The sequence below is a fragment of the Dermacentor silvarum genome, chromosome 3 (genome assembly GCF_013339745.2).
Source record: "Dermacentor silvarum isolate Dsil-2018 chromosome 3, BIME_Dsil_1.4, whole genome shotgun sequence".
Classification (NCBI taxonomy): Eukaryota; Metazoa; Arthropoda; class Arachnida; order Ixodida; family Ixodidae; genus Dermacentor; species Dermacentor silvarum.
This window is the reverse complement of record NC_051156.1, coordinates 105,589,292-105,609,103: the sequence shown is the minus strand read 5'-3', so window position 1 is coordinate 105,609,103 and position 19,812 is coordinate 105,589,292. Positions and strand designations below refer to the sequence as shown.

Here is a 19,812-nt window from a genome sequence, read left to right as displayed (position 1 = left end):
AACCGCTTCCTAAAGGCTCTCTTTCACATAGATTCCAGGGTGTGCATTGGAACTGCATAACGTTTTGTTCAAGTGTATGTTGATGGTTTTTGTGAGGGTATGAATTTCTTATTGCTCCTATTGCTGCAATTATTGTGTGCTCTTGATGACAAAGTATTGCTGCAACAGCAGTTAAGAGCTTAGAGAAGGTTCTAATAGTGTAGTACTATACGGGTGTTTTGGTGCAACACTTTCAAAATTTTTTATAAGGTTGCCTGTGGCACATAGCACAATTCTAGTTCAGTGAGTTGGTCTACTCGAAGAGGCAGGACATTACTTGCACAAAAAATTGAAATGCATAATGCGACATAGTTAGCAGATAGCAGAAAATAGCATACATGTAGCGGTAAGAGCGCACCAAGCCGACTGGGCGACTTGTGGCGACCTTCTGGTATACCAATGAGCAGATTCTTCCCTAAATGTTCTTGCCGACCCATAATCGGGCAGAACGACGCGTGACGTAGGCGTGACGTCACCTGCGTCACATTCCTTCTTGTCGCGGGAGAAGTCTTTGACTCTTGGTGCTGGGTGCTGCGACACTAACCCGTGAGAAGGGGTGAGCAGTTCAGTGGAACTTTGAAAGCTTGAACTGTGGCAGAGAGGTAAGGAATTCGAGGGGGCAAGCAGTTCAGTAAATGTGTGAAGCATGGCACAAGGGCAACCATGTAATGCTACACCAAGGCTTGTGGCGCTTGGCTCTTCACGCCATCTTCCCAGCTGTGAGAAGCTAAATTTAAGCAAAGCAAATGCCATGACATGTTTGTAGTTGCATGAGATGCGAGAAGAGTACTTCTATAATCCTACATTGTCATCGTGCTTGTTGTTGCGCATGCATTATCTGCTGACAGACGCTTGTAGCTCAGCCTTGCGCTTGCCTTATGTTATGACTGCACGTCATCACAATTGCAGAATTTGATGCCAGCCACTCTGACTCCCTTAAGTCTGCAAATTTTTTCATGGGTGCTCTGAATTTTTCTCCTCCAGGTGCAAACTTCCTGGCTATTTCGGCAACCATACACAAAACATGGCTCTGAATATGTTGCACCGAAGTGCAGCAGCCAAGAGCGGCGTGGAAGCACTCATGATATAGGTTGGCATCATTCCTTCGGGTTCATTTTGTTGTTTTCACCCATCATGGTGGCTCAACAGCTATCGTGTTCTCCAAAGGGTGACCCCATGACTCCCCCCCCCCCCCTTTTCCGAAACTGAAGGCATGCCAAGAGTTCTGCATTGGAAAAACTAAGCAGTGAGCCAAAGCAGTGAGCCTCCCGTTGTCTATTTGTGTAGATGAGGCACCCGCCCTTGATGCTACCCTGAGTCCAACCTTCGGTTGTGGGTTCGATTCCTAGTTGCATCTGCAGTGTTCCAGTAGGGGTGGAATGCAAAAACTCGTGCTTGCTCAGAGGTATATCCTGACTCCTCACTCATCCCTGAGACATCAGCCTTCTCTGACTACTGTATTCTCTGCTGTACAAGACGCATTTTTTTTTCCCCAAAAAATTTTTGTTGGTGTGTTTATGCAATGTCACAACTTATACAAAGGGACCCACAATAATGAAATCGGCAGAGAAAGCAAAAAAAAAATCACTTTCATGAGAATTTCGTTGTTGCGAAATGAGACAAGCATGAGCAGGGGAATGCGTTGCAAAATGATAACTTACTGTAAAATTGTGCGCCCCATGCGTTGTTCAGCGATGGTGGCACTGCGATGGAGCGGTTATTCTCGGTTGATAGCTTTCGGAGGTCCAATCATTCGCGTGACATTCACATAACTTGGCACCGGCCATGGTGCAACAGCATTCCTCCAGCACATGCTGTCATCCGTAGATGCCAATGCGTCTGGTGCCAAGCATAAAAGTGATTGTATCTCGTATCCAAGAAAGTGATCGACTGAGAATACGGCCTCTTAGTGCAGGCCTACTTCTATCAACGCCGAATCCGCAGACATGCCTATTGGGTGGTACCACTTATCTCTTTGTTTTGCCCCCTATAGTAGAGATCAGTGGGTGGTACCGAAACCAGCGTTCTTGAAGAAGGGGATGTGTATCCTCGGCTGATCACTCCGTCACGGCCAGAGACGTGGCAGCTTACGCTGCAGCCCCTATCTGAAGCACCATAAACAAGTCCATGTTAGTGGGACATGGATTTATTTGTTTTTGCTGCACATTTTTCACCGAGCCAGAGCTTATGCACTGTGCTATGTACACGAAAACAGTCGTCACATGTAGGTAAAGACATGTGAGTGTGCCATTTGAAACAGGTGATCAACAAACAAGATGGCAGCCATGAAGTGTTTCTGGTGCACGCAATCGCTTCTAGAACTTTTTGTAAACAATATGGTGGTGGCCTCGCAAGTGCGCCGTGACGGCATATTACACAATTTAAGTGGGGAGAAAATGCATTTGAGCTTTTTTTTTTTTTTTTTGCTTTGTTAGAGTTACACAAGTACATAATATGGGGTCTAATGTTCCGGTAGGTTTTGTTGATGCGGGATTGCAGTTTAGTGATGTTTTGTTGTTGAGAGATGCGGAATACATTCAGTCTTATGGGCATTTGCTCGGCATACGAAAATATTTCGTCGCGGAAATTTGATTGCGGTGAGAAATTCGTTGTCTTGGGCTTTCATTATCGTGGGGTTTAACTGTATACTATGCAGAAAACCCACTAGTGCATCAAATATGAGTTTTTCTTTTGTTTCACAAGCACAAGATGCCGTGCACAGCATTTTGAAAGAAAATGAGTCTTGTTTTAACTCTGGAGCGACCATAGCGACAAATGTAAGTTTCTAGGGCTCACCCTGTAGGAAGCGCGGCAACAGCAGTAAAGGCCGCAGCATGGCAACTGTGGCAGAGGTTACTTCCATGTTGAGGTAACGCTTACTAGTTTGCCATTGTAGGTAAGTTGTTCTTAAAGAATCCATTAAACTGATGCAAGAAATATTTCAAAAATCCACCCCATTTTTTTTATTGTTACGTTGTGGCATCCTATATCTGCCCGTAAAAAAAAAAAAGCACCACTTAGTTATCATCATCAGTCGCCCATGTGAGAAGTCGCAGCAGTCCAGCAGTAGTCGCACTGCATCCAGCTTTCGGTTGCCATTTATATGAGTGCTCAGGCATGGACGGGATCTTTGTGTGTTTGTCCTGAGGATGCCACACTGCAGAGACAATTCCAGCAACATGCTTCAAGACGCTTGCATCGTACAAAAGTTATTCAGAGGCCAATGACGGTTAGCTAGCGATGCCGCTGGCGGAAGTGGTTGAACTTTTTGACAGTGCGTCGGAGGATGAGGCCTTCGAATGTCTTCGAGTTAAGTGCAATAAATGTCGGTTTCCTCTGCCTAAGAGCAGTGTTGGTTTAAGTATTATTCTGTTAGAATTTGCAGCTTGCAAAAATTTTGTTTACGGAAATTCGCTGTCCTAAAATGGGTGGGTATAGCATTTTGCGATAAGTGTACATGCTTAGTCATGCCAACTGACTTAAAGTAGGTACGTCTTTTACACAGGTAACCGAGGAGCCAAAATGCATCAACCTTTATCACTTCACCCTAATTGGCTGTGATATTTGCAACCTTGCCTCACATGTGACTGGTACACTTTCTATTTGTTCATATTCGGCTCAGTCTGAAAAATTGCCATCTGTGGTTTCATTTCATGCTCATGGGACTTGCAAATGCTGTTGGTGATTTTTTGGATAAGGTTGTTGAGAAGAGGATTTTCTTGTCCAATCTTGGGAATTGTAAGATTAAGTTTGTTATTTCTCGTGTGGTGCATGAACACTCTAGGACATTTCAATGCTATGCAGTTTTTTGGCTTGTTAAACCGGATTTGTTTTCAGGTCACTTGCTGCAGAGTATGCAAAGTACGGTATGCGCTTCAACTGCATTGAGCCTGGGATCGTCTGGTCACACTAAAGGACCTTTAATGGTTTAGTTGTAACATGTTCCTCCTTGCCCGTAACAACCGAATATTTTTCGGGCACAAGCGAACCACTCGGACATCTTGTGCCTCATTCTGTTTTTTTGACTCAGAACTTCCCATGACCCCCCTCAGCTGTTCATTGAGTGAGATAAGTGTAAACTTGATATTATGAACCTCAGTTTAATGAGAACTGCAGTGTAACAAACTTCTTATTGCAATAGCAATTATATGGACACTCCGAGCGAATTTGTGTGCTTGGTGTTGCCGTCGCCGTGGGGCTCGGCATATATTTAGGTATATGTATGCTGTATGCTTATCCATGGCCTATATACAGGTTATATTGCTACACTATTCAATCACTAAAGTTGCTCATACCAGGTCTTTTGTTCATGACTAAATTATTCGTCGTAATGTTGAGAATGGCAGCCCACAAACAAATCTCGTGAAACAACATCCACAGCGCATGCCTTTTGTCTTAAATAGATGTCACACCATGCTGTGTGACATCTATACTCCACAACTTGTCTTGGGAGAGGAGAGCAGTGGTGATTTGAATCGCTTTGGTTTTCAGTCGTTCTTTAATACCGATGCAACACAGGCACTTTTGATCGTGATCAAGCCCGATCTAGATAAAATTTTTTGATTGCGATCAAGAATGATTGCAGCTGCATGGTTCAACAATCCAGATCGAGTTTGTTCAGCAGCATGATGGCGCAGACGACAGCCTGCAATCACGATTGACTGGATCCGGATTGTGCAAAATTGCATAGTTGAAAGTTCCCGTGTAAAAGCAGCCAATCCGGATGGGACTCGATCTCGATTGAAATTGCCTGTGTGCAAGGGGTATAAATTTGTCATGTGTTTTGGGACCTCAGGTACGTCACACTCGTGCCCTGCGATGCGATGGTGAAAGGTTCTCTCTGTACTTGTGAGGCGGCATTCCACGCGAGTTTCCTCACGCTTTTTTAGTCTTCGACGAATTGGTTGCCTCTTTCTTCGTTTCTCTATTTAGTATGGTAATCGCATCCCATCATGCCACTCGCCGCACTTGCACGAAGCTGCCACTGCTGCCGGCGCTCAGTTGTAGCGACCAGCTGAGGCTATGGGTCTAGCGGCCCCTTTAATAATCGACCCTGGGTACACGCGAGAGCCCCCTTCGACTGACTGTGAGACACGGATAAAAATTTGCCATGCGAAAGCGGACAAGCGTGACTTACTTGACTTTTCCAACAAGGGTGCACGCTTGTCGCTTCTCTGTTTTTTGCACTACCTGCTCCGAAATATGTTTAATTTCATGGGCGAGTGTCACCCCTTCGTGTTTTCGAGGCTGTTGTGGCATTGAACGGCAGGCTAGAGCAAACAAATGCATAGGAGACACAATATTGCAGCCTGTACTGCCGTATTGAGATCGAAATAATGGAAGTTTGAGCCCATTGAAATGCATGGGCACCAGCCGGGACCTTTGGTCTGGATTGAATTAACGGAAAAATTGAATTAACCAAAGTTGAATTTACAGAAGTATATTGTATTCGGGTGTGTTTCTATGGTGTTGCAGTGTGGTGAGGCTGGTTTTCTGTTTACCCACAGCTGTTCCTTTTGTGTTTTCTGCCCAGGGTGCCTTCAGCAGGCTAGATCCCGATGGTCACGTCTGCAAGGAAGCCGTGAAGGGTGCCATAGAGAGGCAAGGGGAAATACCCGCAGTTGCCAATTTGGCCGTGTACCTGGTCAGCGATTACTCCAGTTGGCTGACAGGAGAGGTAAGCTGGCACACTCGTATGACATAAGAACTGGGCTGCAGGAAAGAATGGGGCGATTTAATTTGAACCCACCACTGCCAAATGCAACCGGTTAGATACCGACCAATTGCTACCTGCTTAGTGCCATTCTTGTTCATGCTTTAGTGCAGGTGTAGCTCCGATTTCAATGCATGAATACTTGTCAAATGCACAAATGAACTTGTAAAATGACTGCTTGACCAATCTGAAAAAAATTTGTTGCATTTGAAGCAAAGGTCAGATTTCAGAGGAAATATGCATTTTTAGTCATGTCCCCAAATAATTGGTCAAAACTGACAGTGGTTTCAAAATGTTAAGATGCTCCAGCAATGAGGGGTGGTATTACATAAGCATCTCATTTTCCGAACGTTCGCTTTGCATCCTACATCACTGTAGTCTGTGTTCAATTTGTGCTCCAACCTCGCTGCGCTGATGACCACTGATGAAAGCATGGCACCAGCGAATCACGAGAGCGCAATCGAACATTCAGAAAGCAAGGTGTTTGCACGATCTCTGCCTAGGTTATCACTCCTGCATTACGATCATCAGACATCAACAGACATCAAAGCTATGGAACTTTCACCTTTATGTTGGGGACCATCAGCTTGATAAATTAGTTTATGTGATTGTTACCTCGACAGCCTAGGCTTTGCAGAAGTCCCTTTTATAAAATGCTGCTATGTCATAGAACCAAATACACAGTACAACAAATTTCACTCACCTGATTGGTCAAGACATGAATTGTGGGCAATAAGTTGGTGCTAGCTGGATACTGTAGTCATTTACAGATTAAGGATTTGAAAGCTTCTCCTGGCAAAGTCTGTTGCACTTGCTAGATCTACAGCCCTTGGTGCTCCTGAAGAAAGTTCCCGCACAGTTTGCCGAGGCAAAAAGAAACAAAGCTAATACAAACATACCTGCAGTCATGTACTGTCACAGTGCAGCATGAACAGGTGCCGTGACATGTACCATGCTCTGCCAAGAGTAGTGGTCGGGGGGCATGAAGACAGTACAATCTCTCACATGCTTAGCACACGAGGCAATTTGGAGAAAAAGGTGTTATTCTTGCGTTCAAGGTTTGAACAATTCACGTAGACATTATGTTATCACCTAAAAGGGATGTTATGTGTATCATTTGAGGAATACTATCGGTCGATGATTTTCTGCCAGATATCTGCATTGAATAAACTAACTTTTCAATGAAACACACTGTGAGACATTTTCCACACAAATTCCTCAAAGGTTTCATTCAAGCTTTAACCACGGCGGGTAACCTTGGCTAAGGGGCATTGCTTATTAAATGGAATTACCACTTACACATGCTAGACAGATGTCAATGTCTAGTATGTGCCAGATGTGCACATACAGATGTGCACATACTACAGTAGCCGACGGATTTTTCGGACTCCAAAAATTCGTACTTGTTGGATATTCCGGACTTAATAGATGTACCGGCAGGATTCCCATAGACCCAATGCATTTTCGCGACCGATTTTTCGGACGAATCTAGGTACCAATGTTCGATTTTCCGGACTAAATTGCTCGCTCTGAGCCGCGCTACCCGATCTTGAAGGCCGCCATGTTGGATTTTCCGCTGGCTTGGCCGGGCTTGGCTTCCAGTGCCCCCTTGTATAGCCTTCAAGATTAGTACACGCACGCTATCCTCTCGTCTCTGAGGCTATGCCCGCGCTTCCTTGGCCGACAAAACTTCCAAAAAAGCGGCACTTGCCTTTTTTTTTTTGGTCAGCTCGGCACTATCGCCACATCACTTAAGCGGAATCCGGTGGGTTTTTTTTTTGTTTGTTTGTTGCTTTTTGTTTTTTAAGTTTCGGTTGGACTTCGTTCGCTCGCGGGGCATGGGGAGAAGGCGGCGGAGACGGTTGCACTCAGCTCTTGCGGCTGCTGCCAACGGAGCTGCCGCGCAGGCACCGTATCTTGAAAGCGATCTGCTATGTGGCCGAAGTGTACGCCCGCGATCTGCGATGGGTACAAAGGGCGTGCGCCGAGTGCCGGTAGCTTCGTATGCGCTGGTTTTTTCTTTTTTTTTCTTTTTTTTCTTTTTTTTTCCACGTTCGCGTCGAAGCGAGAGAATAGACAGCGCGATGGTCAATTTACCCGCAGTCATCGAGCGAGATGTGTTCATGTAACCTGTGCGCGCGTGACACCGTGCTTATTTAGTTAGTAAGCGCATATTCAATTACAACTTTATACGGCCGATAAAACTAACATCCTGACTTCGTATCGCTGTCTATTAATTTGCTATCGCAATCAGTGCTCCGCCTTTTGAGCGAAACTACGACATTTTTCTTAAGCCGCTCTAAGCCTCATAACTTTTTTCTCTTGGGGGGGGGGGGGGGGGCGAGTTTTTCGGAATGTTCGGTTTTTCGGACTGCTCGATTTTTCGGACTATTTTTCAGTCCCCGCGAAGTCCGGAAAATCGGTCGGCTACTGTAGTCAGATGTCAAGGAATTGTGTTTACTGAAAACTTACTTTCACTGCATTTCTTGCAGATTCAGAATCATAAAAAGCATATAGCTGCAGAATACATTAAGTATTTTCAATTCTTTAGTGAGTTTTGTCAAGTTTAGAGAACATGTATATAGAACCCATGCGAAAACTCACTACAGGAACATTACATATGAGAACATCAACTATTTCATGTCTAGCAGGCTTGAAAAGTACTCATCCAGGCTCTTGAAAATTATGCCTGATGCAACATGCTGTGAAAAGGAGTAGACCCACTGCATACAATGACATACTCGCACCGAGACAGTACACACAACCGTCTACCTTCGCTCATGTTTTACTAAAACATTTCGGACCTATTATTCAAACTTGCAACACGATTCCAATCTGAACAGTTTCAAGATGTATGTGACACATTTTAAGTACCATTACTTTCAACAGTGCCATTGCTGTTGACGCACTTTCTTGGCGTACACAGTTGCGTACACAGCGTCTTAAAGGGTCAAGGCAATACAAAAAAAGTTTGTTAAACGGAACTACATTTTTTCCAAGTCTAGGTAAACAGAACTAAAAATAGTATTACCAAAAATGAAGCTGAACGAATCTGAATTGAATGAATGAATGAATCTCAGCGGCATCACAACATTCTGTTTTGCCTTTAGTTCTCAGGTTTTCTCACCAGTTCTCTACGTTATTGGTAGGGCTCCGTGTTTTCGGTGTTTATTTTTCCTGAAAATTGGCAGGTGTTTATCGGAGTTTATATTTCTGGCAGAAATTCGGCATTTATTGGAGTTTATTTCCCGTAAATCTCCAATTCTTCAAAATTCGGAGTTTTGCATTATTCTTAAAACCCAAAAGTCTTACATCAATTCATATCTGAATACTAAAATATCAAAACACACGAAGCACATTTTATTTTTCCTAGAACGTTTGAATGGACAAAAACGTATACGCACAAGCAAACACACAGAACACCTTCAATTTTGCGTATAACAACCTTAGCTTAAAGCTTATTGTAAAACACGCAAGCATACTTTGCGAGATTGCTGTCAGTGATCGAAGCACGCTCCTTTCTATTGATGACTCTCAGCTTTGAAAACGCCCTTTCAACGTTAGCGCTAGAAACAGGAAGCGCCAGAAGACGCAGTGCGCAGCGGGAAAGCATTGGCCACTCGACATTATGAAGTCTCCAAAATGACATGGGTTCAACAATGTTACGCATTTCATAGCACTGATAGTTCGCAAAATCACTCAGGAGTTGGCTCAAGTCGTCAGTTTCAAGAAGCACTAATTGAAAAATAGGCGCATAGGTTTCGAACGCGCATGGAAGCTCATGCTTCACATTTGGGTTCACAATTTGAACACAGTACCAAAACGATTCTTTGGTGTACTGGAGTTGATCGCACAGGTTCCTCTAAGATATGTCTCCACTTTTCAGCGACAGCAGCGTAGAATCCGTTAAAGTCTGCGACAGTCGTTAAGCGTTGATTCTCGTCAAGGAGGTCCAACATACTTGTGACATCTGATGCGAAAACCTCGGTTGGATCCCACCATTGACTGATGAGTGTGTGCAAACGAACCCCCAGTATGGGATAAACTTGGTGTATCAGGGTACTCTCTGCCTCAAGTTCCTTAATTATTGAGATCACGGCACACGCATTGGTCTTCAGAAACCTCATCTTAACGAGCAAGTCGTGCACAGCTTCAGGCGATGAAACAAGAGTCCTGAGCTTCTCACACTTCGTCCCCTTGGCTTCTTCGCTTCTCAAGAAAGACAAAATGGCGCGCCAGTAGTCCAAAATATCTTCTAGAGCTTCATAAAAAGAGAACCACCTCGACGGACATACGGTTTTCAGCGACTTGATGGTCATACCCATGGCCAAGCAAATCGGAGTTTATCGGATAAATCCGAATTGTCAGAAGTTTTATCAGCGAATGTTTATCGGATTTTTTCGGACAAAATTGAAAACACAGAGCCCTAGTTATTGGCAAGGCAGCTTTTGCTGGCTTTTGTTGGTGCCGTGGTTAGCCACTCTACCGTATGTCACCTTCTACTTGGGAGCCGGAGAGTTGCGTAGATGCGCTACTCTCGATGGAGGAGAGACGACTGGCAGCACAGCAAACAAGGATTTAATATGTACAAGGAGGGTAAAAGCACAAGGCACATAACACACAAACCATAACTCAACCAAAATGCTTACTCAGTAGAAAATACAAGACTCTAACTAAATACAACACTACTGAAAAAGAACTATCTCATTTCCGGAGCCTAGCTCCGCCTTATAAGTCTCTAGGTCAGTCCCAGCCTTTACTCGCCAAAGTCTGGCCACCCTGGCCCCAGTCCTAATTGCATCGCAATACGGAAGTGCGGGTTCTTACGGACCGGCGGTTCGAAGTTCTTGTTGAGTCTACGTCGGGCTCGTCCGAAGCGTTGCGGGTGCCGTAAGTGCCGACGCCTCGCGGTTCCGTCGACCTGGCCGAGTACGTGGCTGGTGCCCCGGTCGCCGCTGCTGACGTGTCACTCGCTGGGATAGGCTTCAGGACTTGTTTGTTCGGGTTGTCGCTGATGCCGTAAATTGCCGACGACTCGCGGTTCCGTTGACCTGGCCGAGTGCGTGGCTGGAGCTCCGGTAGCCGCCGCTGACGTGTCACTTGCCTAATGAAGTGTTCTTCGCCCTCCGACGATCTGCGTGGCGGCCCGGTAGCACGGTGATTATCAGTTGAACGGGCTTGGCCAAGGAAGAGGGATTCTCAAGAAGAAGACCGGAATCGCCGTGAGCAGCAGTGGCCGGTCCCAGGAGCTTCGTCCGGACGTCTCCGAGCACTACAGCTACACCTGGGCCTTGCCAGTCTCACGACTTCGTGGCCGGGTCCTCCGCTCTCCCTTCGTCAGAGCATGGCTGATGAGGCGACCTTCCAGCTCAAGAGCCACGTCGATAATGATGCTACGATGCTTCTCCCTCGCGGATTACGCCTTGGTTCGCGTGCCTCGAGCGCTCGCGCCGTTCGGAACGCTCCGCGAACTTCTTCGTCCTCTTCTCTCACCACGGGCGACCTCTTACATGTGACATAGGCCCCCTCTTCAAGAGTTTTTTTCCCAAAAAACTTCTTACTCTTGGCCTTCTCTGCTAGGAACTTGACTTTCGTTGTGGCTTGGGTACTTCTCTGTACGTCGTCGTCACTCACCACTCATTACCACACTTCACTGCACTATCGCGCGCATTTCACCATTTGTTCTGTTCACACAATACACTGCACTCAATTGTTCGTAATACTCATTGTCCCAACACTTCTACATGAATAAAGTTATTCGCAACACACGTTTGTGCAAACTAACCACTGTTCGAGGTCATTCCTAAATGGTTTTCCTTTTAATTCTGGCCATTGCACCTGCTCTATTTCTTTTCCATCTTCTGCGCTTGCGCATTACACGTTTATGGCGATTTGGGTATCTATCTCTTTCACCCTTTTTCTCGGAGTCCCAATGTTCCATCGTGTCTAGTGCCTGATGCTCCCTGGACTCAACTGCACCTATCGACTTCCTATCTTTCCGAGGTGAAACTACCTCTTTCTCTACTCTCTCCTGCTCTGCGGGTATACAAGCCTCGATCGGGATGTTGTCCATCCTCTTATCCCGGTTAACCTTAATCAAGGGCTCTCTAGTCGTGAGCTTCTTTATGTCTGCGCCCTTCCCTTCAGCAGTCATCATGCAAACACCAGTCTTCTCGTTTTTCCCCTTAGCCGTAGTCTTTTGACATACATCGCATGACCTGACGTATTTCCTCACATCGCTCTGTACCCCGATCCAAAAGAAATCTTCCGTTATTTTTTCTAAGGTGTCTTTTATTCCCTGGTGACCTGCCATTGCATTATTGTGCCCTAACTTCAGTAGTTTATCTCTCAGTTCCTTGGGGACCATCAACTGCTGAACCTCTCTTCCCGAACTGAACACACACCTCCGGTATAATAAATCGTTCTTCTTGAAAAACTCCACCACGTTTCAACTTCTTTTCCATCGTACTATTTCTCCTATCTTCTGTACGCACTTTTGCAAAGACTCGTCTTTCTCCTGTAATTCCTTGAATTCAGCTGCCGTGATGCTTAACCCCTTAATGTTTGTGACCAGCAATGGTGTTAAGGGTTTAGTATTCTTACTTCTAGCTTGCGTTTGTACTGCCGCTGCTACCTCTACCTCAGGTATCTCTTCTTCTAGCGCTTCCGGCTTTTTCCTCTCCCCTAAACCCTCTGTCCTCTTCCAGTTAGGGTCTGGGTCATCCGCCCTTCTCACCCCTGATACATTCTCCAAAATCAAGTCAAACAGAGGATCTTCTACACACCTAGCTGTGACCACTCCTGTAAAAAATGGTGTCGGAACTTGAATTTGTGCCTCTGGCAAATACTTAACGGACCTGTCCGCCAAAATGACTGGTTTGAAATAGCCGGTCATGTTCTCGGATGGTACCATACTTTCCCTGACCAAGACTGTGTTCGCCCCCGTGTCTCTCAATACCATGGCCCTGCGTCCTTGAACTTCTCCCTCTACCACGGGCATGTTCTTTTCTCTCGGCCCGTCCTCTTTATCTTTCATCGTACATGCAGCTCTGTCCACGTATCCTGATCTGCATTCGTGCGCCCCATGACCTCTCTTTTGACATAGCTGGCAAACTACTGGTGGACCACGTCGACAATCCTTCACCCAACAGTTCATTGCTATATGTCCCAGCCGGTTACAAAGAAAACATCTTTGTGACGTCCCTTGCCTGTTCATCGGCCCCCGATTCCTCGTCTCCCCTACTGCTGCCATCGGCGCGTCCTTGCCACTATTTCCTAAATTCCTTAGTCCCTGCGACTCTACGAACTGATCTGAATGCGCCGCCATTTCCTCTACTGTTTTTAATTTCCTCTCTTTGAGGAATATCGCCAGACTGTCGCTGCACCTGGCGAGAAATTGTTCTCCTACAACCTTGTCCCGCACCCCTTCATATGTCTTGTTTGCCTCTGACAACTCCATCCATCTTTCAAAGTAGTTTGTTAATCTACATGCAAACTGTTTTCCCGTTTCCACGTCTTCCGGCTTGCATGATCTGAACTTTTTGCGGAAACCCTCAGTGGTTAGCCGGAATCTTTGCAATAAAGTGTTCTTCACCTTGTCATAGTCTAAACTCTCTTCGGCAGGCATTCGTCCGAACACACTTAAAGCCTCACCAACTAGACACAGGCTTAAGGCGCTAGCCCACTCATTCCTTGCCCAGCCTTGCCCGACCGCTATTCTTTCAAAGCGATGCAAATACGCATCTAAATTATCTCTACGCTCATCAAACGGAGCCATCAATTTCCTGGGGCAAATCTGTTTTGGCCTGGGCGAAGTGGAGTCGGATGACGCCAACCTGGGGGAAATCGACCCCTCGCGAGACCCGGCGTTCATCTCTGCCAACTTTAACTTCAACTCTAAAATTTCCTTCTCGCTTTTCTGCTGTTTTTCCTTCTCTTGTTGCGTGTACTCAAAAAATGCCATCGCCTCCTCCTTCGACATATTCAAATCCTTCACTATCGCCGCCAAACGTTCCCACTCCATCTCTGCTACTCTCAAGTATCGGGGACTGGGCCGTATCAATCCTGGCAGGCTCGCCAATATTTTGTCACCTTCTACTTGGAAGCCGGAGAGTTGCGTACATGCGCTACTCTCGATGGAGGAGACACGACTGGCAGCACAGCAAACAAGGATTTAATATGTACAAGGACGGTAAAAGCACAAGGCATACAAAACTCAAACCATAACTCAACCAAAATGCTTACTCAGTAGAAAATACAAGACTCTTACTAAATACAACACTACTGAAAAAGAACTATCTCATTTCCGGAGCCTAGCTCTGCCTTATAAGTCTCTAGGTCAGTCCCAGCCTTTACTCGCCAAAGTCTGGCCACCCTGGCCCCGGTCTAACTGCGTCGCAATATGGAAGTGCGGGTTCTTACTTCGAAGTTCTTGTTGAGTCTACGTCGGGCTCGTCCGAAGCGTTGCGGGTGCCATAAGTGCCGACGCCTCGTGGTTCCGTCGACCTGGCCGAGTACGTGGCTGGTGCCCCGGTAGCCGCCGCTGACGTGTCACTCGCCGGGTTAGGCCTCGGGACTTGTTCGTTCGGGTTGTCGCTGATGCCGTAAATTGCCGACGACTTGCGGTTCCGTTGACCTGGCCGAGTGCGTGGCTGCGAGTCGTTGCATGCCGCATTGACAGCCATTGCCACCAACCTTATTGCGATAAGCATCTTAGCTATCTGTTTCACAGCACGTAGGGCGTAGTGCCGTTGAAAGACTACTTGGAAGAACTTCCCGCCAAAATGCCCCGTCAAAGAAGTTGCTGCCCCAGGCCGAATTCAAGAAGCACAAACGTAGGCTTGCTGAAGCCGCAAAAATGACAATGCGCGTCTTAGGCCACTCACGCCTCACCAGCTTGGCACGCATCGGCTTCTTGTGCTGCAACAATTTGCACAACGCTTTTCATTATGTAGATGTCAAGTACAGTTGCGTGTCGTATGTTTTGGTCACTTCGAATCTTACGTTTTCCCGGTTAGTATGTTTTCTCTTGCGCTTTTTTCTCAAATGTATGAGCGAGTAGTTTCTACTTTATTTTGTGCTCTTGAAGAAGCCTTTTGGTATCAAATTCCTTGCAAGGTGCCATAGATAGCCATTCAAAACGGTTATTCATGATTTGCATGTAGGTACTTCAGGCAGGTCCTTTTAGTTAAGCTGTAAATAAATGCGTTCAAGCTCTGCATGTAACGAACTAAGAACCTGACAAGAATAGAGGATAAAGATACAAGTTTACTCTGAGGTATCAAGTACTGAGACCTTCCTTCTCTTCATTCCAAACCTTGTCTTTGCACCATCTCTTCTAAAGCTCCTTGTTTGACACACCTTCAGCAGTTTTGTTAAGCAGCGGCATTCATTGTTTTGGCGCCACCGTCTTCAGATAGGTCGCCCGAGCTTCGACCCACTTCTGCAGTGCATCCTTTTAACGCCAGAAGGTTCTGTCACCCGTGTTATTCCATGCCGTAGCAAGTCAGTCGTAGGAGATGGCTGCGAGTTGTGATCCGTGCAGGTAGACCAAAACTATGCATACACGTTCTTATGGCTCACAAATTTGACGCTTTGTGCCTTCATGCGAAGTCACATCATGAACTGTCTTTGTAAACTAGCTATGACAGTGCTGTGCTATCGGTTGCTCGACGAAAAGTGCTGTTCGCTGTGCCACTAGTCAAACATGACCATAGGAGAAGAAAAGCATCATGAACTGTCTTTGTAAACTAGCTATGACAGTGCTGTGCTATCGGTTGCTCGACGAAAAGTGCTGTTCGCTGTGCCACTAGTCAAACATGACCATAGGAGAAGAAAAGCATCACTGCATTGCATTGAATAAAATCATTTTTAGCCGACAGTATCAATCAAGCTGGAATACAGTGAATTTTGGAAAGAACAAAATGTGTCTAGTTTTATAATGTTTGCTTTCTGTGGACTGATGGTGGTTGTTTGTAACATGCAGTATCTCAGAGCGATGATAACCATATGAATCGTACCCACTTTGGACTGTTTCTGATAATGGCACTCGCTGCTAAAAAATGCTGCAAGCAAACCTGTATTTACCTAAAAACAAGATAAATGTGTCTCCCATTCTGGAATGTTGATGTTGCAATAGCAGGAGCTGCTGTTGTGCGTGCCATGTGAATAGCGGTAAAAATATTTATAAAGCTTAAAAGGCCTTGCCAACACTGGTCCTTCTAACATATGGCTTTCTAAACATGCTCTGACCTCGCAACACCAAGCACTATCGAAGCACGCACACACAGTCGCACAAACATGCACTCACTCCTGAGGCATAGCACTTGGCTAGTGTTTGGTTTTACCTGTACCTAACACGTGTGAAACAAACCAAGAATGCTGGGCTGTCCAAATGTTTCGCAACATCATAGCTGCAGCACTGTGAACTCAAAAGCACTTCTAATCGCAAAGAATTGCACCACTGGTGTTCGTATCTGGGACGTGCTGTTGTGGCCATCGGTTGATTATGGGTTGCAAGGCAGCACGAGACACAACTGAATGTGGTGGAGACAAGGATGATATGGCCTCATGCCTTATATTTCTTGTGCCAGCACTGGTGCGTGTGAGCTCAGAGAGAATCTTTATTTCCCTTTTCTTTGTGCCAAAAGTGCAAGACTCAGAGTATTGTTTACTCTTGCTCATGACAGTCTCATTCACAGTTCAGTCATTTCTACGTGTTCCGTTACATCATAAGCAATGTCCAGATTGCATCAAACTAAAGAAACTTTTTTCTAGACAACACCGTGCAAGAAACTGCAGTGAGCTGAGCAGAGTGTAGTGAGTGCTCGTTGCTCCAGTCGCGCCTCTGGATGGGAAGAACATGGTAGTACTTCTATTGTGCACAGGAAGAAGAAAGAATTTATTTGTGGTAAGGCTCTGTCCGCATCGCCGCTTTGTGCACAGGAGGAATATGGTGGCATTCTGTTCTACACAGGAAGTGGATAGAAAAAGCGAGGATGATGCACCAAGGGAGAGAGGAGGTTGGCGGTACTTGACCTGGCTGGCAGAAAATATCATGCAGGGGCTTTAGTCACTTCTTCAGATTTTGTTATATTGTGCCTCACTGCTGCATTCAATAGATCATTGTTAAATTCTGTGCATGCATCGTTGGCTTAACACCTAGAATGTCCAAATTTCTCTCTTGTCTGCAGGTTATTCGAATGGATGGGGGTCACCTAAACTACAATGCCAGTGTGTTCAACAGGCTTTCTGACGTACCGAAGGACCAGAGGAAAGCCATCGAGGCTGCCATCAGGCGTGCCAACGGTTCATGATTATTCATGGTTTGGCTGGAGTTGTGAAATGTGCTCCTTAGGTATAAGGTCTGCTAAGGTCTTTTTTTTTTATTGAGCTCTATATACTTGGCGACAGCTTAGGCATTGAGTACAAGCTCCAGCCACAAAATAGCATTGTGCTTGCCTTCTGCGCCTCTGTGCGCTGAAACATAATTCCCGAGAGATGCCAATATTGAAAGACGTTCGCCTCCGCTCTGGCAACATAGAAACAAGCGAATGTGGTTTGTTGGTGCGTGTGTGCGAATTCTGTTTGAGTCGGAGAGCAGTGTATTTGCAACTGCATTCTTGGGCTGTCAGCAACTTTTGTTCTTGCGTCAAATTGTAGAAAAATTGCTGCAGTTTAAAAACTTGGCAAGAGTTAGGCTGTATGCCTATGAAGGAAACAACCTTAAGTAAAGCAAGAGCCTTTTTAGCCCAATTATGACATGTTAATTTGTGTGATAGAAAGAGAGTGAGAAAGAGGGCAAGAAAGGTTTTGCATTGCCTAAGAATGACTGGTTTGGGGAAAGTCATGGCCAATGGTGGTTTAGTGGCAGCCATGTGTTTGGTACTTTGAATTTAGGGTATTATTTGCATTCAGTAATTTGTAGAACAGAACCTGGGCTTTATGTATTTGACATGTAGGAAACTATGGTTCTGTTTTGTTATTCTCTAATGCTGTGCACTCTGTTCAAAAGTTGTAACTTTAATGTAGCTGTTGCTGTGGGTACTCTTTGTCTGTTTTGTTTAACAATGGGGGGTTTCAAACAACGGGAACTTCTTGTGCCTTTTCTAGAACTATATTTTTTTAGAGAAATAAAAAATTATATTTTTACTGTTGGCTGCATTCTGTCCTTTATTTTATCATGGGCTGCTGCGACCTTATTTACTGGGTGTAACTTGGCGTTACTATAAACCCACAAGAAAAAGTGGGCTGTCGGACTAAGTGTCCCTGAATACAGGAACCTCCCCCCCACTCTTATTGGTCACTGAAACGTTGCATGTTTTTTCCCCCCATCGCAATCTGAGCGGTGCCCTGATTGCGATTTTAACTGATGATGATGGCCAACTACGGGTGCCAGATGTGCCTCTTCTAAGCAACCTGTTGCTGTGCGGCACTCGAAAGACAAGTTTAGCTACTATTTGTGTTCCATTCCTGTGTTTGTGGCCTAAATAAATCTGGCCTGCATGCCCTTGTTCTAGCTCATGCTATGCAGCAACGTTGTAACTATACAATGTGGTGCATGCGCCTGTCGTCTCAAACAGCTAGTTGCTGTTGACATGAGAGATGTAGACTGGCTCCTGAAAGTAGAACCACTTACGACATAAATGAATATTTAGTCGCTGAGGTCAACGTGCATTGGGCTAACATTGTTTTATTTCGTTAAAATTTGTTATCTGTATTTTTCCTTCTCATTTTTTTATTGTTTTGCCTAAAGGTTGAGATGTCGGGCTGCTGCGTTTGGAGGCCAGCGCTTGATTCTGGCCTCGGGCAAATTTTTCTTTCATTGAAGAGGCCCGGAACAATCTGAGAGAGGACCTACAACAAAATGCGTGCAATGAAGCAAAGAGGGTCATTCCGCGCCAAACGTCCCACACATTGCGCCCGGCCTTCTTCAAATCTATTCGGAAACATTGTGGTCAAACATTTTGGTGCATTATTTGACCTCTAGACTATTTTTGCAAGAAAATCTTTTTTTTTATATCTCTTACAGTGATTTGAATGTGTTGTGGTGGGCGAAACCTAGGTTGCGAAAGACAACCCAGACCACCTAAATATACAGTATTACACGGGGCTCCCTAAAAATCTGCTGGTTGCTAGAGAAAGAATTGCACTCTCTTATTCTTTTCCATTGACGGCCGCTACTTTGTCTCGCGCAGTGTGCTGTGGTGAAGCAATACTGCGATTCTGTGCCAATTTTGATTATCTTCACAAAATTCTACAAGTTCTACAGACATAATACAACTGCATCATTTGGCAGGATAGTTAGCAGTAAATGTGTCAAAGAAGTGTTGTAGTCGATGGGCGAGTAGAGTGGAAGAGGTGCAAACATTGAAAAATGTGTGAAATGCCTAATTTTCAGGCACATGTAGATTGGTAATGCGGTTGGTAACTAAGGATGCACAAAATAGATTTATTTCTGAAAGCATGATCGGAGTAATTTTTTGTGTTAGGCGAGAAAAATGTGTTTTCTGTTGAGGCGTCCACCACGTCCCTGGGTGCTGGCCCATAAGTTCGCTTCACTGCGTCGCGCTTCTCTAGGGCAACGGAAAGATGTGGCAGCCGCATGGATGGCGAAATTGTATCCTGCTTTATGTATTTACGTTTCGACATGCATTCGCCTACTTTCGGCGGAGCTGCCTGCCGAAGTAAATGTCAGAAAACGGAGGGACTGTTCGTTTAGAAATATATTGTCATATAAAAAAAGTCTATAACAAACACTGGGGATACACCTTTATTTATTTATTTATTTTTTGAAAATACTTTCAGGGCCCAAAGGCACTACAGAAAGGAGTGGGAAAAAAATGACAAGACATGCTATTAACAACAAAATATTACAAGGCATTTTGTAAAGCGATCTTGAACTCTTGGTCATCGGTTATGCTTGCGATTGTGGAGGGAAGGTGGTTCCATCCGACGCTTGTTCTAGGAACAAGAGTCATTACACAATTTTATGCGACAAGACGGTAGACCAACCTTGAAGTAATGATCGGTCCTTGAAGAGATATAATGAGGTGGATGAA

The 19,812-nt window shown here is 45.3% G+C and overlaps 1 protein-coding gene and 1 pseudogene across 1 annotated transcript; both read left to right on the top strand.

Moving 5' to 3' along the window:
- The window catches only part of LOC119444648 (2,4-dienoyl-CoA reductase [(3E)-enoyl-CoA-producing], mitochondrial-like), a 63,750-nt pseudogene extending 45,847 nt beyond the window's left edge, over window positions 1-17,903 (top strand).
- Window positions 2,874-17,903, top strand: LOC119444647 (2,4-dienoyl-CoA reductase [(3E)-enoyl-CoA-producing], mitochondrial-like). Its single transcript, XM_049664686.1, has 3 exons — window positions 2,874-2,908; window positions 5,515-5,716; window positions 16,945-17,903. Exons 1-3 carry the CDS (start codon window positions 2,874-2,876, stop codon window positions 17,065-17,067), a joined length of 360 nt encoding a protein of 119 aa, XP_049520643.1. The 3' UTR covers window positions 17,068-17,903.
- Window positions 17,904-19,812: the final 1,909 nt, after the last annotated feature.

Coding starts and splice junctions, on each gene's coding strand:
- LOC119444647 (XM_049664686.1), top strand. CDS start 2,874: ATGGCAACTGTGGCAGAGGTTACTTCCATGTTGAG. Junction 2,909..5,514: donor GAGGTTACTTCCATGTTGAG/GTAACGCTTACT, acceptor ATGGTGTTGCAG/TGTGGTGAGGCTGGTTTTCT. Junction 5,717..16,944: donor CCAGTTGGCTGACAGGAGAG/GTAAGCTGGCAC, acceptor TCTTGTCTGCAG/GTTATTCGAATGGATGGGGG.